Source organism: Lathamus discolor, chromosome 5, assembly GCF_037157495.1.
Source record: "Lathamus discolor isolate bLatDis1 chromosome 5, bLatDis1.hap1, whole genome shotgun sequence".
NCBI classification, from domain to species: domain Eukaryota; kingdom Metazoa; phylum Chordata; class Aves; order Psittaciformes; family Psittacidae; genus Lathamus; species Lathamus discolor.
This window is the reverse complement of record NC_088888.1, coordinates 33,893,798-33,916,094: the sequence shown is the minus strand read 5'-3', so window position 1 is coordinate 33,916,094 and position 22,297 is coordinate 33,893,798. Positions and strand designations below refer to the sequence as shown.

The 22,297-nt window shown below is 38.8% G+C and overlaps 1 protein-coding gene across 2 annotated transcripts in view; it reads left to right on the top strand.

Annotated features, from left to right (window-relative positions):
- The first annotated feature begins 3,540 nt into the window (after window positions 1-3,540).
- The window catches only part of NUP133 (nucleoporin 133), a 32,755-nt gene continuing 13,998 nt past the window's right edge, over window positions 3,541-22,297 (top strand). The window contains exons 1-17 of one of the 2 annotated variants that reach the window (XM_065680298.1): window positions 3,541-3,778; window positions 5,311-5,429; window positions 6,256-6,359; window positions 7,405-7,512; window positions 9,105-9,236; window positions 11,861-12,031; window positions 12,686-12,841; window positions 12,930-13,000; window positions 13,575-13,722; window positions 14,381-14,528; window positions 15,288-15,445; window positions 16,637-16,728; window positions 18,419-18,582; window positions 19,407-19,498; window positions 19,615-19,839; window positions 20,821-20,943; window positions 21,390-21,489. In XM_065680298.1, the coding sequence (XP_065536370.1) occupies window positions 3,594-3,778; window positions 5,311-5,429; window positions 6,256-6,359; window positions 7,405-7,512; window positions 9,105-9,236; window positions 11,861-12,031; window positions 12,686-12,841; window positions 12,930-13,000; window positions 13,575-13,722; window positions 14,381-14,528; window positions 15,288-15,445; window positions 16,637-16,728; window positions 18,419-18,582; window positions 19,407-19,498; window positions 19,615-19,839; window positions 20,821-20,943; window positions 21,390-21,489 (2,296 nt within the window). In that variant the 5' untranslated portion in view covers window positions 3,541-3,593. Of the gene's footprint in view, window positions 3,779-5,310; window positions 5,430-6,255; window positions 6,360-7,404; window positions 7,513-9,104; window positions 9,237-11,860; window positions 12,032-12,685; window positions 12,842-12,929; window positions 13,001-13,574; window positions 13,723-14,380; window positions 14,529-15,287; window positions 15,446-16,636; window positions 16,729-18,418; window positions 18,583-19,403; window positions 19,499-19,614; window positions 19,840-20,820; window positions 20,944-21,389; window positions 21,490-22,297 lie in introns of both variants that reach the window. The other variant, XM_065680297.1, reaches the window with a different exon arrangement.

Below are 22,297 nucleotides of genomic sequence, written 5' to 3'. Positions count from 1 at the left end.
TCCTGCTGATACCTCAGTAAAGAGCATCACTAATGGCGCCAGCGGGAGGATGTTGTGGGTTCTAATAGTGGGGGACTCTACCTTGAAAGGCACGGAGGCTCCCATCTGTCGGCCTGACCCAGTCTTGAGGAGGTGTGGTGCCTACCAGGGGCTTGGATCAGGGATGCTGCTGAGAGGCTCCCTGGTCTAATAAGTCCCACTGACTGTTACCCACTTGTGGTCCATGTGGGTGCCAGTAACACAGACAGCAGTAGCCTGGAGAACATTACAAAGGACTACAGAGCCCTGGGGGAGGTGGTTAGGGGCTCTGGAGCTCAGACAGTTTTTTCATCAATCTTCCAGCTCAAAGGCGAGGACTGTGAAGAGGCCAGGCAGATTTGGCAGGTTAATAAATGGTGAGAACAGTGGTGCTGTAGTCAGGGGTTTGGTTATTTAGAACATGGTACTCAATTTGGGAGGCCAGGTCTGCTGGAGGCTGATGGAGCGAGTCTGACAAGGGGAAGAGCTGCTTTGGTAGGAAGCTTGCCAGACTGGTCAAGGATGCTTTAAACTAGATGTGTTGGGGGAGGGGGGCTCATTCCGTCCCAGCACTCCCAGTTAGTTGCTATAATAAATGCTATAATAAATGCTAGGAGCAATGTAGGGACATTTCAGCTGTTCCAGCCAATGAGCCGGCTTCATTTGGAGCTCAGCTCAGATGCCTCTATACAAATGCCCATAGTATGAAGAATAACAAGAGGAATTAGAGATCTGTGCATGGTGAGACAAGGGGGGGGCACAAAATTACAAAATGGAATATATAAACCTTTAGAATCAGTTTTAAGTAATGTTAAGTTTGATGGCTTTGTAACAGTAGCAATGGAAAATTATTCAGGTGCACAATACATAGAAAAATAGAGTACAGCTAGAGAACATACTGAGAATTCTTGTATAAGATAAATCGTTATAGTTGACATAGTTTTAAGAAAAACAGTCTAGAAGAACAGGACACAGGGATAAGGAGTATCTGGGAATGGCAGGTGTCCAGGATGGGCTGCAGTTAAACCAACTGATAAGTAGGAGGACAGGAGGATTATTGTGTCTCTGGTGCTAACGAACCAATTAAGCTGGTATAAGCATCTACTGCACGTGCTTCAAAGGCTGCCAGAAGTGATGAAGATTGTTGGAAGAAATAAACGACCCTCAGAGACCACCACCACAATTCTGTACGCATGCGGGGAACTTTCTGGAAAATGATGTAATCCATATGTAGCCTCATGAATATGTATGTTTGCCCAGGGACTATATAAGGATGGCCTGAGTAGCAATACAGGGACACACGTTAGGAGAAGCTATCCCCCGTGTCTCCCAGTGCCGCAATACCTGCTCGTCAGCTTGAAAACTTTGTTGGCAAGTTTGTTCCTGGAGTTTTCTCCAAATCAATGGCTACAAGGATGTGATATCATTGGCATTACGGAAACATGGTGGGATGACTCCTGTGATTGGAGTGCTGGAATGGAAGGTTACAGGCAGAAAAGACAGGCCAGGCAGACAGGGAGGGGGAGCTGCTATTTACGTCAGTGACAGGCTGGAGAGTATGGAACTCTGTCTGGGGACAGGTGATCAGTCAACGGAGAGCTTGTGAGTCAGGGTCAAAGGGAGAATAGTGATGGGGGACATTACTGTGGGGGTCTGTTACAGACCGCCTGATCAGGAGGACTCTGGATGAAGCGCTCTATAGATAGAGTTGTGGTCAATGGCTCAATGTCTGGCTAGAGACCAGTAACGAGTGATGTCCCTCAGGGATCAGTGTTGGGACCAGTCTTGTTCAACATCTTTGTCGGTAACATGGACAGTGGGATTGAGTGCGCCCTCAGCAAGTTTGCCGATGACACCAAGCTGTGTGGTTCAGTTGATACGCTGGAGGGAAGGGATGCCATCCAGAGGGACCTTGACACGTTTGTAAGGTGGGCTGATGCCAACCTTATGAAGTTCAACCAAGCCAAGTGCAAGGTCCTACACCTGGGTCGGAGCAATCCCAGGCACAGCTACAGATTGGGCAGAGAAGAGATTCAGAGCAGCCCTGTGGAGAAGGACTTGGGGGTGTTGGTCGACGAGAAAATGAACAAGAGCTTCAGTGTGCGCTCACAGCCCAGAAAGCCAACCGTATCCTGGGCTGCATCAAAAGCAGCGTGACCAGCAGGTCGAAGGAGGTGATCCTGCCCCTCTACTCTGCTCTTGTGAAACCTCACCTGGAGTACTGTGTGCAGTTCTGGTGTCCTCAACATAAAAAGGACATGGAACTGCTGGAACAAGTCCAGAGGAGGGCCACGAGGTTGATCAGGGGACTGGAGCACCTCCCGTATGAAGATAGGCTGAGAAAGTTGGGGCTGTTGAGCCTAGAGAAGAGAAGGCTGCGTGAAGACCTCATAGCAGCCTTCCAGTGTCTGAAGGGGGCCTGTAGGGATGCTGGGGAGGGACTCTTCATTAGGGACTGCAGTGGTAGGTCAAGGGGTAACGGGTTAAAACTTAAACAGGGGAAGTTTAGATTGGATATAAGGAAGAAATTCTTTACTGTGAGGGTGATGAGGCACTGGAATGGGTTGCTCAAAAAAGTTGTGAATGCTCCATCCCTGGCAGTGTCCAAGGCCAGGTTGGACAGAGCCTTGGGTAAGATGGTTTAGTGTGAGGTGTCCCTGCCCATGGCAGGGGGATTGGAACTTGATGATCTTAACATCCTTTCCCACCCTAACCAGTCTATGATTCTATGAAATGAAGTTAAAAGTGTGGAAAGTCAGCTACTCATACTTCAGTATTGCCAGAGGAAGCAGTTCATCTTGTTTTCATTTCAGGTTCAGTCATACTGGACCACAGTCCACATAGAAAGCTTAGTAGTCAGAAGTCTTTTTAATCAAAGAATGTATTTTTTGAAAACGATAGGTAGTTTTAGCTATTCTTGACTAATTAGCTTAGATAGTATATATTCCCCAAGTAGAAGGTACACATGTACCTTCTGAAGGACCTTTTTCATACAAACCAATGCAGTTTTTTCTTACCGTGAGAAAATTTAGTTCCCCTTTATAAAAGGTAACTAAAAAATTCTGTACCATTGAATAGTTGTAGTGTATGACTGATATTTATCATAAAGGTAAATAACATAATTTATGTAAAAAATGTAATAAACGTTAACGTAATTTATCATAAATGTAAAACATACCAAGGTTTGCATGGACTATTTTGTGTGCTAGTAGGGGTCTTTTATTAGAAATTTGGGGACAAGCACGGGCTATTTTAAAGATTAGGCATCTCGTGTTAGTGGAAAACCTGTTTCCAAAAGTGCCAAAGAGCAGCTTGCAATGGTCTTTCAACAGCAGTTTTTGAGTGTATCTGCTTGAGTTGGTGAGCACCAAAACTTCATGACTTCAGTGAAAAACGGTTCCCAAATCGACCTGCCGGGTTACCTCAAACGCGGCCCGCAGGGCGTGAACACAGCGGGCACAAGGCTGCCGCGGCTCCCCCGCCGGTTCCGCGCCGCGCCCCGCCCCGGAAGGACGTAGTCAGTGTGCGGCCGGCGGGAGCGCGTCGCTCTTCTCTCCACAGCCGCAGCTGTAGCCATGTTCCCCTCGGCTCCGGTCTCCCCGCGGACCCCCGGCGGATCGGCCCGCAGGAACCTCGGCAGCGCCGCTCCCAGCCCTCTCTCCCGCCCGGGCGGCAGGAAGAACCTGCCCGCCGTGGCGGTAGCCAGCTCCCCGGTGCTGTTTTCCCCGGTGGCGCGGAGGAGCGGCTCCCTCTCTGCCCGGTGAGTTCCGCCGGCCGAAACCGGGGTGTGTTCTCCTCAGGGGAAAAGGGGAAAGCCCTGAGGTCAGGGCTTGCCCACTGTGCAGCCGCCTCCCGGCCCACTGAGGGGAGAGGGGTGTCTCCCGGGCTCATCCCCGGCCACCCTTTCCCCCGGTGAGGCCGCGGCCTCACCGTATGCCGTGCTGCTCCGGTGCGGAGTGGGCTGACTGCAGCTCCCGTCAGGTTCCTCGCTGTTCAGGGGCGGCTGGCTCCTTCCTTGTGTCGGGAAAGAGCCTGCCGTACACAGCTGGGTTGCTGTTAACTGAGGATCTGAACAGGCTCGCTCTTTGCCAAAGAACTAGTGGTGGTTGAGAGACCTAATGGAAAATGAGACTAGTGATTAAAAAAGTGTCATCATTAGGAAAAAAAACCCACAAAGAAACACCAAGTGTTGAAGTGCTTGCCATCAGAATCTCTTCCTTGAGTCTTACGAACACAGCCAGAAGCCAGATGCAGACACAGAGACTTTTAGTTAGATAAAATTGTTCAACCTTGCAGAGTGAAAGGGAAAATATGTTATTTGGTCACGTGTATCAATTAGACTCTGTTGGTCTTGTGTCTCAGTGTATTAAGGCATGCTCCTAAATGAGTCTAATGAGAGGGGTCTGCCTGAAAGCTCTTGCATTCAACAACCTGTACAAGGTTGTTCTGGTTTAAGCTTAGCCGATAACTCAGAACCGTGCAGCCAGTTGCTCACTCTCCCTTCTTCCCCCCACCCTGGTCACGGAGGGGTGGGGAGGGGAACCAAAATAATGTAACTCCCGCGGGTTGAGATAAGAGCAGCCCAGTAACTAAGGTATAACACAAATCACTACTGCTACCACCAATGATAATATTGATAAGGGAAATAACAAGGGGTGAGAATATAAAACTAAAAGGGGAAAAGGAAAAGAAAACAAACACAATGATGCACAATACAATTGCACACCACCTGCTGACCGATACCTAGCCCAACCTGAGTAGCAATCTGGGCCTTTTGGGTAACTTCTCCCAGTTTCTATACTGGGCATAACGTGCTGTGGTATGGGTATATAGCCATTTTGGCTAGTTTGGGTAAGGTGTCCTGCCTCTGTTCCCTCCTGGTTTTCCATGCCCTTCCTCACTGTTTGAGCATGGGACTGAAAAGTCCTTGATCAGAGTAAGCATTATTTACCAACAACTGAAAACATCAGTGTTATCATCACTGTTCTCAGACTAAAGTTGAAAACACAGCACTGCACCAGCTGCAAAGAAGTTGAATAGTGATTGTGTTGCTGGTGGAGGAATGCATATACAAAAATCAGTTCCTTAAAAAATAAGGGAATTTGATGACAGCTCGCAACTTGTAAGGAGGTCACCAAATTACTGCTTTAGATGGTGCTCCCAGAGGAAGCATGTTTATTTTACATAGACCCATTTCATCATATCTGTTTCTAAACAGATACTAATGACATAAATGTCTGTTGAAACTGATAAAGAAACAATAAAAAAGTAACTGTAACTTTTTGTTTTAAGAGCAACTCCTACCAGAGTTATCCAGCTTCCTTCAGCAAGTGAGACTATTAACTATGATGTTAAGGGGTTTGGATCCTCTCTGCCTGTTAAAGTTATGGAAGCCCTGAAGAAAGCTGATGGTAAGAACTGGTTTTATCTGTTATTTTTCTCATGAAAATTGACAGGTGAGAGAAGTGTTAATGTGTTGTTGATGCTATTTAAATGCTGACTTTTCAGTGGAAACTGAAATGTTTGTGCCTAGGTCTGAATCCAGTTTGGTTAACTAGGTAGTTATACTTGTGATAACACCCATGTGAGTATGGATGCATGTAAGTATCTTTCAGGTCTTAAACCAATGTACCGTAAAATCCAGGGTTATAAAGTAAGCCAGTAATAGTTTTTTAGTAACTTTTGCTAATTGTTTGGTTGCTTTTTTTTTTTTTTTCCCTCACCTTTTTCACTTGTTTTGATTCTGGTGTGCCCTAGAGTGGATGCTCTATTTTTTTAAATTAATTTTTAGTCCCCATTTATTACCACTTTTAAAAGCCCCAGTGATACAGACATTTCCCAGAATTCAAGAAGTTGGTCTCCTAAGCAGTTTTTCCCTGTGGCTGAGTTTTCTTTTCATAGTATGTGTAAGAGGAACCAAAAATGTGTATATTAGAAATAATCTTTAAAATTGCTGACCAATTCATGAAGCTATTATAACTTGCTGTAAATTGACAGAATTAGCTTCTAGAGTTGCCTTGGTTTTCACTTTCAAAAATTGGGCATTTGTCAGATGGATTTTTAAACTGTGTAGTAATTTGTTATCTTGTTCAAAAACATGTAAATTCTAACATGGAATTTAATCTAATAGAAAATATATTTCTTATTTTCATATGAGAATGAAAGTTTATTGCTTTTAAGATTACTCTGCTATGTTTTTAAAATATGAATCCTTTACGAAAATTACTTTTCATGTAGCTGATGACCAGCTGAGTGTTCAAGTGGATGAAAGTGGATGGGCCTGGCTAGTCCATAAAGAGAGGTTGATTGTTTGGAAGATTGGTCAGTCTCCAGTAGCTAAGGTAACTGAAAGATCAAGATGGAAAAACTTCTGTATTTATGCTAGTTGAAGAACTATTCAGTTGTGGTCTTTTTTAAAGCAAGAGTTTCTTTATAAATTGGAGTTTGGTTTCCCCCAGAAGCAGTGGGGTTGGCATGAAGTCATACTAACAACTGGAGTAACTGAAACTCCAGCTTATGAGGAAGCTTAACATTTTTATATTGTTTTCTTAATTTTTAATTGTCACCTTAACACTAGGGTTAATTCTTAGCATTTTAATAAGCGTGTCTCGTGTTAGATAGACTCGATAAAGCCTATTTTAAGAGCTAAAAACTGGTTGATATGTTACAAATTGGTTTAGATTATTCTGGGACTGATTTTTCAACTTGTCAGAAAAACAGTTTCAGCTGTGCAGAACTTTCGTTTCATCTGGGTTTCTTATGGCAGTGTTATTATTATTTTTCCCCTCTGGGCAATGTTTCAACACAATTTCAGTGAATAGCAAGAACTGTCAGAGGAAAACTAGTTGCAAAATGAGTATCTTTCAATTAGTGCAACATACATTAATTACATAGATTCTGTACTCTACAGTGGCTTGTCAGGTCTATGCAGTCTAGTACTTGTAGAGCTTCTTCAAGGGGTTAAAACCTTTATGATTGTTTAATTTGGGGAGGGAGGGGGAAAGGGAGGAGCATTTACCCTCTCTGTTAGTACCTACTGACCTTTCTCAAGCACTTCTAGTTTCATTTTTTTCGCTGCCTTGTTAGTGTATTATATTAAAGAATGGTCAAGAAATAATTCTGTTTTGTAGTGTTGCAAGAAACATTCAGAAATAACTAAAGAAAAAGAGTGATTGAAAATGTACAAGTAGGTGGGTTGTAGCTGTTTGGTGGTTGTAACAACCTTGCTGAAAATGTCTTGTGCTATTCTTTTGGTTTCTTTACATAAACATTGTCTGGGCTAGTTGAAAATTCATTTTTTAAATGGTCAAAACCTCTAAACCATTTGTAGCAGAGGAGTAAGTTTTTCCAGTCTCATGTATTACGGCATCCCTTCCATTCTTACAGTTATCTCTGTGCAAGGAACTACAGCTGCCACCCAGTGACTTCCAGTGGAGTTCTAGTTTAGCAGCTATATCTTGTCTCGGTTCCTCAGGTGACGTGCCTTCTCTGCAGGTGATCAACTTTTATATTTTAGTGTTTAAAAATACTTTGAGTACCTTTGAATATATCCAGTTTTATCAAGTACTTATTTGATAACTGCATTTGGTGGTCTGTAATACCTGCTATACAGTCAAAAGGTCTCGACTGATAGTGTGCAATAAATATAAAATAATAAAAAAGCAATAAAAATCGAATAAACAAAATCCTAGTCTTTTCAAGTTACATTATTTACATGTGATAGGATCAGATGAAGTAATAACTTTCCTAAGGATTGCTTGTGCTTTTATAACACACAAAAATACAGTAAACTGAAAGGTATTGTGCTAACAATAAACACCAGGGCAGTCAGCCAAAGCAAGTGCAATATAAATGCATACTGGCTGGAAAAATTCAGCAGTGGTTTAATTGTGAGTACACATGGATAAGAAGCAACCACCAGCACCCTCCCTTGGCTGGCCTTTATAAGGAAGCTGGCACTGGGAGGATAGATGATTTAATCTGTGTTGACTGGTTGCTTTCATAAGTGACTTTTTGTAACATAACTGTGCTAGAGGGTGAAGTTTGAAGGTCCATTAAGTCTTCTGAAAGTATGTTGATGTGTCTATCATTCATGAAGGAAAGAAGCTCTCATTTTCAGCTTGAGTGTAGTTTTCAGTTAATATGTCTGGTACTGTAATAAAACTGGTTAAGCAGTTGTCTTCAGAAGGGAGAAGCAGCACAGAATATGTAAGGGGATATTTTCTTTTGACTTACTGTGTTACACTTCCAGATGATGAAAAGCAGTCTTAGTATCTTGTGATTAGCTCATAAAACTCTAAATGCTCTATGACTTAATCATACTCAAGTTTAAGAGCAAGTAATACACCTAAACCAAGTTTTAAAATTATTTTTTTAATTTTTTGTCAGCTTGTGAGCTATGCATGGATGTTATGATTTTATAAAGTGACGTAGAAATATTACTGTTAGAATATAGTTAGAAAATTCCAAGGAGCTCAATAATAGCTCCTACAATTCTTCTATTGTTCTGTGATTTTTCTTAACAACTACTAGAATAGGTACAGTGATTTCTGTCCAAGTCTCTAGTTCAGCAGTCTCTTGCTTCATGCTTTGAATTTGGTATCTGATTTCCTGAGTCAGAAGCCCCAGTGTAGGCATACTGTGAGCTTAGGTCTTACGAAGAGAAGAACTAACATGATTTAGTGTTTCTTTTAATGACACTTCAGCAGTTCCTTTGTTAAATTACAGTCTGCATTTCAGGTCTGCCTGGTTGCTTATAATTCTTGGCGCCTGGAATTCTCCAGAAGCTTTTTCCTGTCTTGTAACTGTGAGTTTTGTTTGTGTTTCAATAGCAGACCTGAATTGTCAGGAACAAGAACCAGTTGAAAATACAGTTAGCAAAATAAGCAGCAGTTCCTGCAAATACTGTTATGCTACAGAATAATACTGTGCTTCAGTTCTAGGTTTGTCAGTGTGTATCCGTGTGGGTTTATTTTTTGTGTGTTTGTTACCTGCAATCTTGATACATAAAATCACATGTTTTACTTAAAGCTGCAGTCTGATTGTTATTATCTTGCATATTCTGTTAATTACTTTCTCCCTTCAAGTCTCTGGCAATAATGGTTGCTACCAGTGAAGGTTCTGTGCGCTACTGGCCCAGTCTTGCTCATGAAGGTTCATATACGGAGACTTTTACAGACTTTGGAGGCTCTCTGTGCAGCTTCCTAACAGCAGTAAAGGTACAGTACAGTATGATTTATATTAAAATGCTACTTTAATTAGTAGTTAACAGGAATGGTTTGATACCTTAGCCTGTGAGTTGTGTCAGTATTACTACTGCTGTTACTTAGAGTGGTAGAAACTCTGCTTTCACAAAACCAGAGAACTGCATCAGAACTGGAGATATTTCTGTAAGAAAGTGTCGCGGTTTAAACCGATCCACACAGCTTGTCCACTCACCCCCCCCCAACCCTCCCCACTCCCGGAGGGATGGGGAGGAGAATCAGGAGAGTGTAACTCCCACGGGTTGAGATAAGAACAGCCCAGTAACTAAGGTATAACACAAATCACTGCTGCTACCACCAATGATAATATTGATAAGAGAAAATAACAAGAGAATACGATACCACTGCTGAACGAGTTCGATACCCCCGAAGAGAGAGAGTGTGCCCTTCCGGGTAACTTCCAGTTACCTCCCTGGGCATGATGTGCTGTGGTATGGAATACCTCTTTGGCTAGTTTGGGTCAGGTGTCCTGTCTCTGCTTCCTCCCGGCCTCCCCTTGTCCCCAGCAGAGCATGAGACTCACAGAGTCCTTGGCCAGAATAAACATTACTTAACAACAATTAAAAACAATCGGTGTTATCAGCTCTCTGCCCAGGCTGGAAGTCAAAACACAGAGCTTGCACCAGTTACTAAGAAGGAGCAAAACGGCTCCTGGTAAACCCAGGACAGAAAGTAATGAACAAGCGTACTATGAATTGTTCTTAGAAATTGTTTTCTGCTGCTGATGTGCCTAAATGGGGGAAAACTCCCAATTCGTTGTGAGTGGAAAAACTCAATTCAGTGTTACAGTATGTTATCTTCAGAACTACTTATTATCAATTCAGTTACATTTTATCACATGACTTTTTCTACATCTGTTCATATCATGTATTATAAAAATAATTTTAAGGCATCAGCATGTCATAAACATTTGTAAACCTGATCTGAAGACAGTGATCTTCATGATGAATTTCTTAAGAGTTTCAAGATGTTAAGAAACACTAATACATATCTACCCTATTAAAGAATTGTGCCCAAGTTTTGGACATCAAGATGAGGAAAGCAAGGTCTTTTCACACCTGTAGTTGAAACATTGATATCAATGTGAATTCAGAACTAGAGGAACTTTTTGTTTTCATAGCAGTATCCTGTTATTAATCAGTCAGTGTTCTAAAGCTGCCTTATTCCTGGTATGACAACCATAGTTAAATAGTCATCACTGTGCAGATTTAACTTTTAACATAATTTTTGTATAGTATGATGATAAAAATTTTGCTGTTTTTTTTAATTTCTTTTTGATTTTGTTCTGTGAACATTTCCTGTGCAGGTAAACAATTCAGCAACTTCCAGGCCCGTAACATTCATTTTTTTGGAAAATTGTTGTACATCTAACAGGCTTTGTTCATTCCCTCTAACATAGAAACTTTGATCAGTTTTGAATTGAAGGCAACTGGATTTTTATAATGCCTTAGTGGTAGGGGGACTGAAAGCTATGTCTTTGTTAGCAAGTAGTGATAGGGAGTAATTGAGAATCCGTAAAGTAAAAAAGTTGTTGCTGAGGCAATGTCACTTGTCTGCACTGGTTATTTTGGATGCAGGATTGTCACTTTAATCTAGGCACAGGCTAGCTATATGAAATGAGCATCTCTCAGTGATCAGAACCCACCTTTCAGTTTACTTTGGTTCAAAGGGTGTAGAGCAGGTACACTCAGGCTGCTCTGTAATACGAGTTTCAGAAGCAGACTCTTGATGCTAATTGAAGTCCTAAGGTGGATGCACTCATTAGGACAGGCAAGAGATGCCCTTGCAAAAGTCTGCTTCCAGAACAAAGTATAAAAGCACCTGCAGTCTAGTGCTTATTTTGCGTAACACACAAGACTTTTCACATTTTCTTACTGCAAAGGTAACAGTATTTTTCATCATTAGATTCCAAAGATTACGTGAGATACTAGTTCTGTTGTTAAACTGAAATGGAACTTCATGGATAAAAATGTCATACAATGCTAAGAAAAAGAGTCTCTGCCAGTGCTGAGTACCAGTCAGATGTTTGACAATTTTTTTGACATAACCAGATAGATTTGTTACACATTTCATTTAGGTTAGTGTCCTGTAGGATAGGATGAGATGTATATATATATTTATATATTTTATATATATATATAAAAGTTACAGTATGCTTAATAGCGCTTCAGGTTTTAAATGCACGTGTGCAAGTGATATTATTTAACTCATAACTTCACATAATGAAGGTTTAATGTAGTAGTACCTCTAGAGATTGATAAAATATCTTTTCATATGTTTTCAAAAATATGGTTTAAAATTTAAAAGAATACTTTGAGTTGTATACTGCACTGATTCAAGCATAGAAAATAATGCGGAAAATTCATTTAAATGGTCTTTTAATGTGAATAATACTTTGTTTTCTTTGTTAGCTCTTAAGTACTGTGGATGCATAGTGTCTGATTCTTGTTTAGTGTTTATCCTTACAAGCTGACATAAGGAATTCTATCTTACCTTCCTGAAACAGTTTTATTGTGATACTTTTTTTTTTCTTTCTTTCTTCTTTTTCCTTTAATATAGTTGCCTTTTCTCTTTGTTAGGGAGGAAGCTTTATTTTATCATCTTCCAGCGGCCAGCTAGTTCGATTGATACCAGATAATTCTGGCAAGATTCATCAGCATGCCCTACCACAGGGGCAGGGCATGTTTTCTGGAATTGGTAGGAAGGTTTCTTCTCTTCTGGGTATATTGTCTCCTGGAAATGATGCCGTGGTAAGCTTGAATAACATTCATATAGTAATCTGCTTTAATTTTTATTGTAATTTCTAGCCTTGGTGGTTAAGAAAGGAAAAAAATGTAAAGATGTATGATGAAAAGACAAGACTCCACTCATTTTTTACTTATGTTTCTTTGAAATTTGTAATACAGATTTATTTAGTTTCTTTCTACTTAGTAAAGGGGAAAGCTGACTTGCTCTTTACATGTAAATAAAAGGAGACCTTAAAGAAGTAATACTTACTGGGGAATATGCAAGGATTCAAAGTCCTGCTTCTTTCTAGTGATAGCCTCGTTAATACTTGAAGAAACTAACAGTAACCTGTAATTTTACTTTCCTCATTAGGGTTGGCAAAGGTTTGGCGGTTGGGTTGAGCTTTGCCAATGAGCTCCACAGATGAGAAACATACTTTCTTGCAACTTTTAAAACACCTGTGGTGTGTCTATAGAACACTGTAGGTGTTCTTTTATCTGTAAGATAAGACTTCTCTTGGAAATTTTCTAATACTCTCAGCTTATAATGTAACTTGTATAGGTTGCTCAAGGAAGTGATGATTTTATTTTTTGCAGACTGGCAATGGTCTAGATTGTTGCATCCAAATATTAAGGCTGTGCTTTAACCTTTCTGTCTTTTTCTTTTTTTAAATTCAGATTTCTAGTGTTCTTTGGGATAAAGAGAGATCGAGCTTTTATATGCTGACAAGTTCAAATCTAAACAAATGGGAGATTGATGATTCATCAGAACGTTACATTCTCAGCTGGGATATCAACAGGATCCTGAAAGAACATATTACAGATGCAATTTGGGTAAGAGCCAGCTCACCTGGAAAGGGCTTGTGTGTTTCTTTAATAGCCTATTTTTATATAGTTGTAAGTCAGATGTATTGTTTTTTAGGGTTCTGAAAGTAACTATGAAGATATTAAAGGAGGAGTAAATACACAGTACATGGATTTGCAACAGAATCGGTAAGGAAGTACACATGCATCTGGTAACTCTGACATTAATGTGATAGATGTGATCTGTTTTCTTGCAAAAACTTTGTCAGTAATTGCAATTTAATTTTGCTGAAATGCCACCATTAAGAAAATAAACACGTCATCTTGGTTAATTAGGTTATTCTGTATACTTCATGCTGCCATTATATCTTTTAGCATTACTAATTATTTACCACAGAATACTTAGTTTTACTTTTTTTAGTGTCATTTTATCAGGTTTGGATATTTGTTTTGTCTTTATAATACAAACAGAGCAAGTAAACAATTGTAACTTGTTCCAGCAAATGCAGAGAACTCAGTATCTCTTGTATTTAATTATATAAAATCACAACTGCCTTCATTCAGTTTTCTACTACAGTATGAATATTATTTCAAGCTGTTAATAAAACAGCTTGAAAGAAAAAATAGACTTTATTTCAAAAAGAAATACAGTATTGAAAAATACTTACTTGTGGTTCTACTTAGATATCTCTAAGTGGTAGAGTTTGAGCAGTGAAATACGTAATGATCATCTCTCAGTGGTGTGATATCTGTGGTTGAATAGTGATGGACTGGTGATACTTGCTGCAGCATGGCATCCTGGAGATCATCCATGTCTTGTCTACTACACTCTGATAACAGTAGAAGATAAAGGCTACCAGATGTCTGATGATGTTGTTGTGGAGGTCACACAGTATAATCCGTCTTTTCAGGTATGCAGGTGAAGGCCCAGAAACTGAGTTGAGAGCATAGCGTTTCAGAATAAATCAGCTATCGGATTTTTGTCTAAAGGAAAACCAAGTTCTCTGTCTTAGGGTTGTTATTGGAAGTATGTATTCATAATATTCTGAGGAAAATATGTACTAGCATCTTTTAATGTTTAATAGTAAGCATATGTAAAATTTGTGCTTTACATTTTGAAGAATAAGATAAAAAAGCCTCAAAAAGTAGAAGTCTAAGCATTGGATTATTACTGATTAATTTTTGTTCTGTCTCTGAAAATTTCCTGAGAGTAATTTTGTGGTATACACATGCAATCGATTGAGAACAGATCTCAGACTCTGTTAAGACTCAGCAGCAGGACAAGATACAGTAGCCTGTATTTTGGTCCTTGCTAGACTGCTGACTTGCTGGGAGGGGAGGACTGCTTCCAGCAGAAAGAGCACAAACTTGGGCATTAACTTTCTTTGGTAAACTTCTTACACTCTTCTCCCTCTCCCCACTGTCTGTAATGGCATTTAGGTAATAAAAGTTATATCCATATCTTGTTAAAAGTTAAATTCAGGTAACTCATGTCAGCCTTTAAAATGTTGGATATTTGTTTAGGGTTTTGATTGTGTATGTGATACTGTTTATATGTAATACTTTCAGTCAGAAGAGGAAGTGGTGTGCTGTCTGGTAGTCCCGGATTACTTTAGCCACGCTGCTTACCTTTATAAGGAAAATGAAGTGTTTGCTTGTTCCACTGGAACTGGAAGAATTTCCTTACCACAGGAGAAAATCATATTTGGCATACAAGGTAATGTGGGGGGGAATAGTAACATTTTGCTGATGCTTCCTAATACAATGTTTTTATTCAGAGCAGCGTCATATTTATGCTACTTTTTATTAAATTTTTCAAGATGGGAATTTCTCATGAGTGTATGGAGAAAGCTCTGATATGATACCCAGTATTGTTATTGCTTACTCTGCGTTGTTTGAAATGAAAATGAAGTAGATATTCGTTCCTGATGTATGAAAGGATGAGGGTTCTGGTTGGGGGAGAGAGAGGGGGTTGCACCCATTTTCTTTTTTTCCCCAACATTCACTATGAATGGTTTTTGAGGTTTGTTTTGAAGTTAACATGGTGTCAATGCTCAGCCTAAAATACATACTAGGTGCCTGTGTCAGATGTCTCTTGTCATCGTGACTTTCAGAGGTGTTTTCAAGTAGCTTGTGCACATGAGTCCTTTGGTAGAGTTTGAACCACTTGAATCTTGGGGGTTTTTATTGGTTTTGTTTGGGGGGGTTTGGGTTGCTTTGATTTTGGGTTTTGTTTGGTTGATTGTTTTTTGTGTGTGTTTTGGTGGTTTTTTGTTTGTTTTCTTTTGTTTGTTTTTTTTCTTTGAACATGCACTACTTTGCATGAGTAGCAAATAGTGCCCACAATTTCTCTAAGTCAGGTGGAGCTGTCAGTTACTGTCTTGGTTCAAGACAAAGTTGAGTAATTGTCTATGGAAGTGTTACATGTTGTTCTTAAAATGGCATTTATGTGCTTCCTCCCCTCCTCCAATCTTAGGAGACAGGATTTTAGGAGCAGGTTCCTGTACTGGCCTCCCCATCTTCTTTGCCAAAAAAAGTGGACTTACCACCATCTTGTCTAGGGAAAACATTTCTGTGCTTCCAGAAGACCTTGAAGATTCCCTGTCCTGTTCTGTTGCTGGACCAAGAAGTGAGGTAATGGTTGTTTCCTTGGCTGGTTGAAAACTGAGTGTAGACACAGAATTGGTTTTTGGGCAGGTGTGAATTTTCCCTGTGGAAATCCTGACTTGTTTTGAGTTTTAAAGTTACAAAGTTTTTTTTTAATTAGAGACTTAAATGCTTGTAATGATGGCAGTTTTCAAAACCCAGAAAATTATTTACAGTATCTGGCAGTTTGGTTAACTTTTTTGTTTTCCTTTGTTTTGAAGTTGAGATTTCTATGAAATCTTTTATGGTTTTTTTTCATGTATGTTTATTACTGTATGTCTCTAGGCCTGATATAATGCTATTGCAGAGACTCAAGACTTCCTTCTCGCTTCTTGATCAGGATGGTTTCTTCAGTTGTATGTGTCTGTTCCTTTGTGTTAGAGACACACTTTCCTCATCACGCTGTGAAAATCTTGCAAGCTAAGCTGAGAAGGATAGTGGCTGAATATTGTTTCTTCCCTGTTTGAGATGTATATATTTATTCTAATATAATATTATTGAAACATATAAAAGTATTTTTATTGATATTTTGTGCAGTGTGCGTTTATTAAGGTTTAGTTTATATCAAACATGTTTAGTTTAAAATGTATATGGAATTTGTTGACAAAATGTCCCTGGAATGGGAGGGAAGAATAGGCAAGTTGTTAGAATATATATTAGAGAATATTTCCAAGTGATAAATGAGTTTCAATCCTTATTCCAATTAAACCACCCTTAAAATGAGTTGTTATTAAATAGTATTTTAGCAGAAGACCTTTGTGTGTGGTATGTTCAGATAGAACTGTTTTTCTTACTGAACTAATCTCTAGTTAGATTTGTCTGTACTTAGATTGCTTTTGTGGGTGATAGTGCTCACAGATACCTTCTAAATTCTGTCAAAAATGTGTTTAAATGGTAAAATAATGATCATAAAAAATTTGACTGGTGAAAGAAGTTGGCAGAAGGTGGGGGTTTTTTGGGTTTTTTTTACAGATTGTGTGAAGTTTATTAGAATGTTTGAGGTCACACCACTGTGATTTCCATTGAGATCTATCTTATGGGCTTATGTTTGGCTTAAACACAACTGTTTCTAGGTGGCATTTTTACTTTAAATCTATGTTGTTACTACTTAGAAAAATTGTTTTCATAATGAAGATTAATATTTGTCTTTTGGCTGAAGTTTTTACTTTTCATTTTCAGAGTCCTGCATTTGACGTAACCAGTAGGCTAGAATTTATAGCACAGGAAGATAAGACTAAATTGCTGAAAGCTGCTTTTCTACAGTACTGCAGGTACAAATTGCACTTGATTTTTGAGGCTTTGTTTGTTTGGTATTCATGAAGGCACTCTAATGTTTGAGTGAGAGATTGTCGTGGCAAAGATACTCTTGTAATGTTGTAATCAAAGCTCTTTTAATGACACATGCGCATCATTATTAGGAAAATATTAGCTATGTCTTGGGCTAGTGAAAGAGTGATATGTGCTAGAAAGAAGCAGACATCTGTAATCTCAGTGACTTTGCTTACTCTGCAAGTAATTCTATAAATTCTATGTAAATTCTATAGTTACATTATTGGCAGTGAAACAACTTTAAATTTTGTTATTTTGACTTCCTTATTTTTGTGGTAAGTGGTGTTTTGTTGTTAAAAAACTTTCTTTCCTTCCTCCTTTTTATTTGCATAGCTGTTTCCAGTAATACTTTTGAATATCTTTAATTACTTTTTATGTGGTCATGAAGGTAACTAGCATGGCAGATTTTGTGGCAAGATCTTTTCTAGGTTGACTGTCACGGGAGAGTGGGAGTGGAAGGAAATACTGATCATCAAACTATCCTGATTAAAGCAACCTGACCTTTGGGAGGCATGTTGTACTTTGGAAAGATTTGATGTTGAGATGAGTAATATAAACGGAGGAGTAACAAGAGAGATAAGAAGATAAATAGAGCAATAGATGTAGGCTGTTTATATTTAGAGGGGATTGTTTTTAATACATATTTATTAACACCCCCCAAAAAAACCCCCACCAAATAATCAAAAAAACAACTAATACCAGCCCACAAAGCCTCGTAGAACTAATCTCCTTAAAGAGTCTTAAGAAAATGCAAAAAACAGATTTAAGATAACAGGAAGTAGGAGTGTTTTTGAAATAGAGCTGCATGTGAGGTAGAAGATTATGAAGGGGATTAGGCACATATAATAAAGGATATCAAGACTAAAATCTCTGAACATGCACAGAATTTAGGAAGAAAATCTACATATATTTGGAAGTGGACATGTCAAACAGGACTGCTGCTGAAAATGGTTGTAATGAAGTCCTGAGTGCACAGATAACACATACGAAAGTTGATATCACTGCGGATGCAAACAAGGGAGTTGTAAACAGCTTCAGAAGAACGTAGGAGGTAGTAAGGAAAGCATTGTGAACCAGTATGAAAATTTAATGTTCTTTTGATTAAAAGAGGGGTCATATTTATGGAACTAGAAGAAATTAAAAATCTGATGTGGTAGTGTAAGAATAATACATTATATTTTCTGAAGCATTTTCCTGAGAGCTTTTACTCTATTACCATTTGTGAGAGTGATTGCATGTACTCTTGAGAAGATTTTAAAGCAAGCAGTAGAAACTTGATGACTTACCTACCAGAGACATCTAGACTTAGTTCTATATGATGAGTCTTTTCTCTTCAATAGTAATAATAGAGGCAATAAAATAAAAAGTGATCTGAAACACTTCCTGGCATGGACTTTTTCATATTATAAATTGTACAGCCTGCTTGCTTGCAAAGAGTCAGAGTGCCTTTATTCATAGAATCAGAATACCTTTTATCCTCAGTTAGTTCAAAGAGAGCCCAGACAATGCTTGATGTTTATAATCTTAACCACTTCACAAAAAGGATATCAGAAAATCCTATTGAGTGATTCTTGTTCCTATAATCCTGTCTGCTGTTTTTATTTCACATACTTCGTGTTTCTTTTATTTCAGGAAAGATATAGTCAATGCACAAAGCATGGTAGCTGAGCTCTTTCCAAGTAACACAGATCTGGATTCTGATACTGAACTGGATAGGGCAGTGACTCAGATCAGTGTAGACTTAATAGATGATTACCCTGCCTCTGATCCAAGATGGGCTGAATCTGTACCTGAAGGTAAACATAATGTGGTGTTTGTTATGTTTTGAGGTTTTGTTTTGGTTTGGGTCTATTTGTTTTTGTTGGGGGGAACAAAAGTCTTCATCACTCCAGATGAAATCATGATTAAAGCTTTTCACAGAAGGTACAGGTGTCCCTTACTGTCCACTACCATTAGGTATATTTCCAGAAAGGCTAAAAAATGCATCTAAAGAGACTGTCAAATAAACTTTCAGGCTACTGTGGTTAGTTCTTGTCTTCATATAGTAAACACAAGCATCAAAGAAAACAGATTTCTGAGAAGAGTACTTTGTGCAAGGAACAGGTGGTGTCAGTTTAGTGTTCCTATGATTCCTTGGATAGTTCTGAATTATTTTCCATAAATAGATACATTAAGAGATCTTACTTGCTCATGCTTAGCCCTTTGTCAGCATGGCTGCACGCCTTCTGGTAGGCTTAGGTTGTGGATAGGACGAGCTCATGTCCCTCTGGGGCATTGCCAAAAAGAGGACTAGAGAAATTTATTTTCAAGTATTTGTTGTATGTAAAGGATTAAATCAAAAATGTTTTCAGCAAGAAACGTTGTTGTTCATGCTTCCCTGTCTCTTATGAACGGTGTTAATTTGAAACTGCAGGACCTCTGGGCAGCAGTTGCCAGTTACTGAGCAGAGACATAGTCTGAAAGTTCACATAGTAAATAGTCACAGGTAGATGATGCTTCCTGCTGTTGTTTCCGTGTGGCATAGAAATGTGTTCACCTGTAAGGGGGGGGGGAAAAATTCCTTGCTCAGAAATGAAGATACCACGTGCTCTGATCTAAGATTTTTCTCTTTTTTTAGAAGCAGTTGGTTTCAGCAACACATCTCTTATTCTTCTTCACCAGCTAGAGGATAAGACAAAAGCACATTCCTTCTTCATTGAGTTTCTTCATCAGGTAAAACTGTACTGTTCTTTTGGTATGAGCATACAGTAGAGTAGTATTTTGTCTTAACGTGGCTCTTCTAGAACACTTTTGAAGTGCATGTGGTGTTTTGTATTTTTTACTAAAAGGTTGGTGTATTTGAACATCTGGGCAGTTTTCCAGTGCGAGCCATGCCTATGGCAACTCGGTTGTTGCTCTGTGAGCATGCAGAGAAACTAGCAGCAGCTATTGTTCTCAAGAATCACCACTCCAGGCTGCCTGATCTAGTGAATGCTGCTATACTGATGGCATTAAACAAAAGGGAGTGTGATATTCCACCAAATCTTACCCCTGCAGATGTGTTCTTTCGAGAGGTAAGAAACATTTCTGAATCTTTGTATAGTATCACATGTAGTAAAAGTTGCAATGCTTTCGTGTATACTTTGGAAGTTATCCCTTTAAAAATCAATTCAACATTGCACAATCTCCCCTTAAATGGAGTTGGCGCGGTAGTATTTCTGTCACTTACATGCTTTTTTATGTCTGCAGCTGAAACAAGAATTCTGATAAATTTTATGTTGTAGGGGTAAAGTTGTTCGGATTTCTAAGTAACTGACATGGATGAGCAATGAAAAAGAAAAATTCTCTGGCCTGTCAGAAGGTGTTTGCTAAACTATCATTTTTAAGGCATGAACTGAAGAGTATGAAGCTTTCCAGACAGAAGAGATGCTTTGATCTGTCCTGGATGGCATTATATCAGTTCGGTCTCATAATTTTCGTCCTCTCTGACGTTAGTGAATCTGAGCTAGTTAATCTAAGTTTCAGCCATGGCCCATTCAAGCGCCCAGTCCTTATTTCTTTTTTCCTTCTTGAAAATAACTGTACACAAAACATTTATTTTTAGAAAACCTCTTTCATGTAGAGGACAATAGTTGCTAATGGAGAAAAAATAGAAATAATAGTCTGATATTTTCGAGCAGATCTGTTATCCAGTATACTTTATCTAACAAAGATTCTACTGACAAGTGTTTCAGAAGAAGATGGAGGAATATGCTTAATGAAAGTTGATGGAGTTGCCTTCAAAAATTAGGTTGGTTTGGGTTTTTTGTTGTGTTTTTTTTCTTGGATATAAGTCCAGAAAGAAGGTAATTCTTGTGTTACAAGTATTGTATGAAATACAAGCTGATGACTTTGTTATCCACTAGAGTAGTTGATACCTTTTAATATTTCTGACTATTGATGTGGTTTCTACTAATGCTTACTTGTTTTCCTATGCAACTCATGATTTGATTTTCTGGCATCAGGTGGTAATGGGTATGTTTATGTTCACTGTGATTTTTCTTTCCATTTTTCAGGTGTCCCAGATAGATTCCATCTTTGAATGCTTACTAGAAGAAGAGGAACAAATCCTGAAAGATATGCCTATGGAATCAATTGAGTGGGCCCAGATAGTTGTCAATGTGAACAACATCATTAAGGTACAGAACTGCGTTAACTAAGATATTTATGGGAGGGGAAGGTAAATACTGAAGAGCACTGAACAAGTCTAGTGCAGCACATTTGGGTTGCTGACATGAGAACAAAAGTGAATGTGCACATATCCACATACATTAAGAAGGAAAAGATGGTCTCATGCAGAATTAGGGACATTTTTTTTACTTACAAGTCACTGCTAGAGAGAACTTGAAAAGTTGCAGCATTGTTGGAAGTTGTGAAAGCATGAGTGTGTAGCAGAGAATGAAAAGCTTGTGCTTGAGCACTGAGGTCTCTTGCTCAATGAGTATGCACTCTTCTATACAACTGAGGGGTGTAGAAAGAAGAGGGATATTAAAAGTATGTTTCAGAATTCTAAAAGCCAGTATGCAGTAGCTTTTACTGTCTGTGTACATGCATGTAGACTTAAAATACTTACACCTTTAAATAGGACATGCTACAAGCTGCTAGTCAGTATCGTCAGTCTAGAGCCTCTTTATACAAACCAGAAGAGCTTCCAGAAAGAGAACCTGAATATATTCCATGGACAGGTGAGAAATTATTATTATTATCCTAAACAAAAAGTAGTTTTCATGAATTTCAATCTGAACGTTAAACCTGCTGTTTAAAGCTGCTACAAGGTTGTCAGTAAGAATAGGAGAAGCCAAAGGTTTCATTTGGAGAAAGAAATTGAATGAATCGATGAACAGTTATTTTGTCCGGTACTGATGATACAAATTTGACTACAAAAAAATTTGGGGGAATAGCTCACCTATGGGATACATAATATTAAAATGATTCATGAAATGCGATCTATGACTGTTTTAAAAGGACTGATGATTCTCTCCTTCCTTAACAGTGTCTTGTTTTGATGGTTTAATAACAAAAAAAACTATTCAGAATGAATGCTTGCAGAAGCAAGCACTTTCCAGTTTGTGCTTAAGCTTCCTTGTGGCCTCTGTGTATAAAAGACAGTTGTTTAGTGCTCCCAAGATAAATCTTTCGAAAAGCGTGACCTATGCAAGATATCTTGGTATGTTGTCTTGATGATTACATCAAAGTATTTCAATCAGGTTGACAGAACTTGCCTTTTCCTTGTGTGTATTCTCTACTTTGCTTACAGATCTTGCAAGTGATTCTTCTGAAAACCAGCTGGTATTGACAGTTGACAGTGTAGATCTGTGTAGTTCAGGGGTGTGGGTTTGGTTTTGTTCTCTTTTTGTTTACTACATTTTGGCCAAATTTTATAGGTAAAGATGGGAGTATGTGCTTGTTTTGGTTTTGTCTTATAGTATTGCTTTCATTTTTTAAGATTAAAATGTTTATTAGCTTTCTTCTATTTTTTTTATTTATACGTAG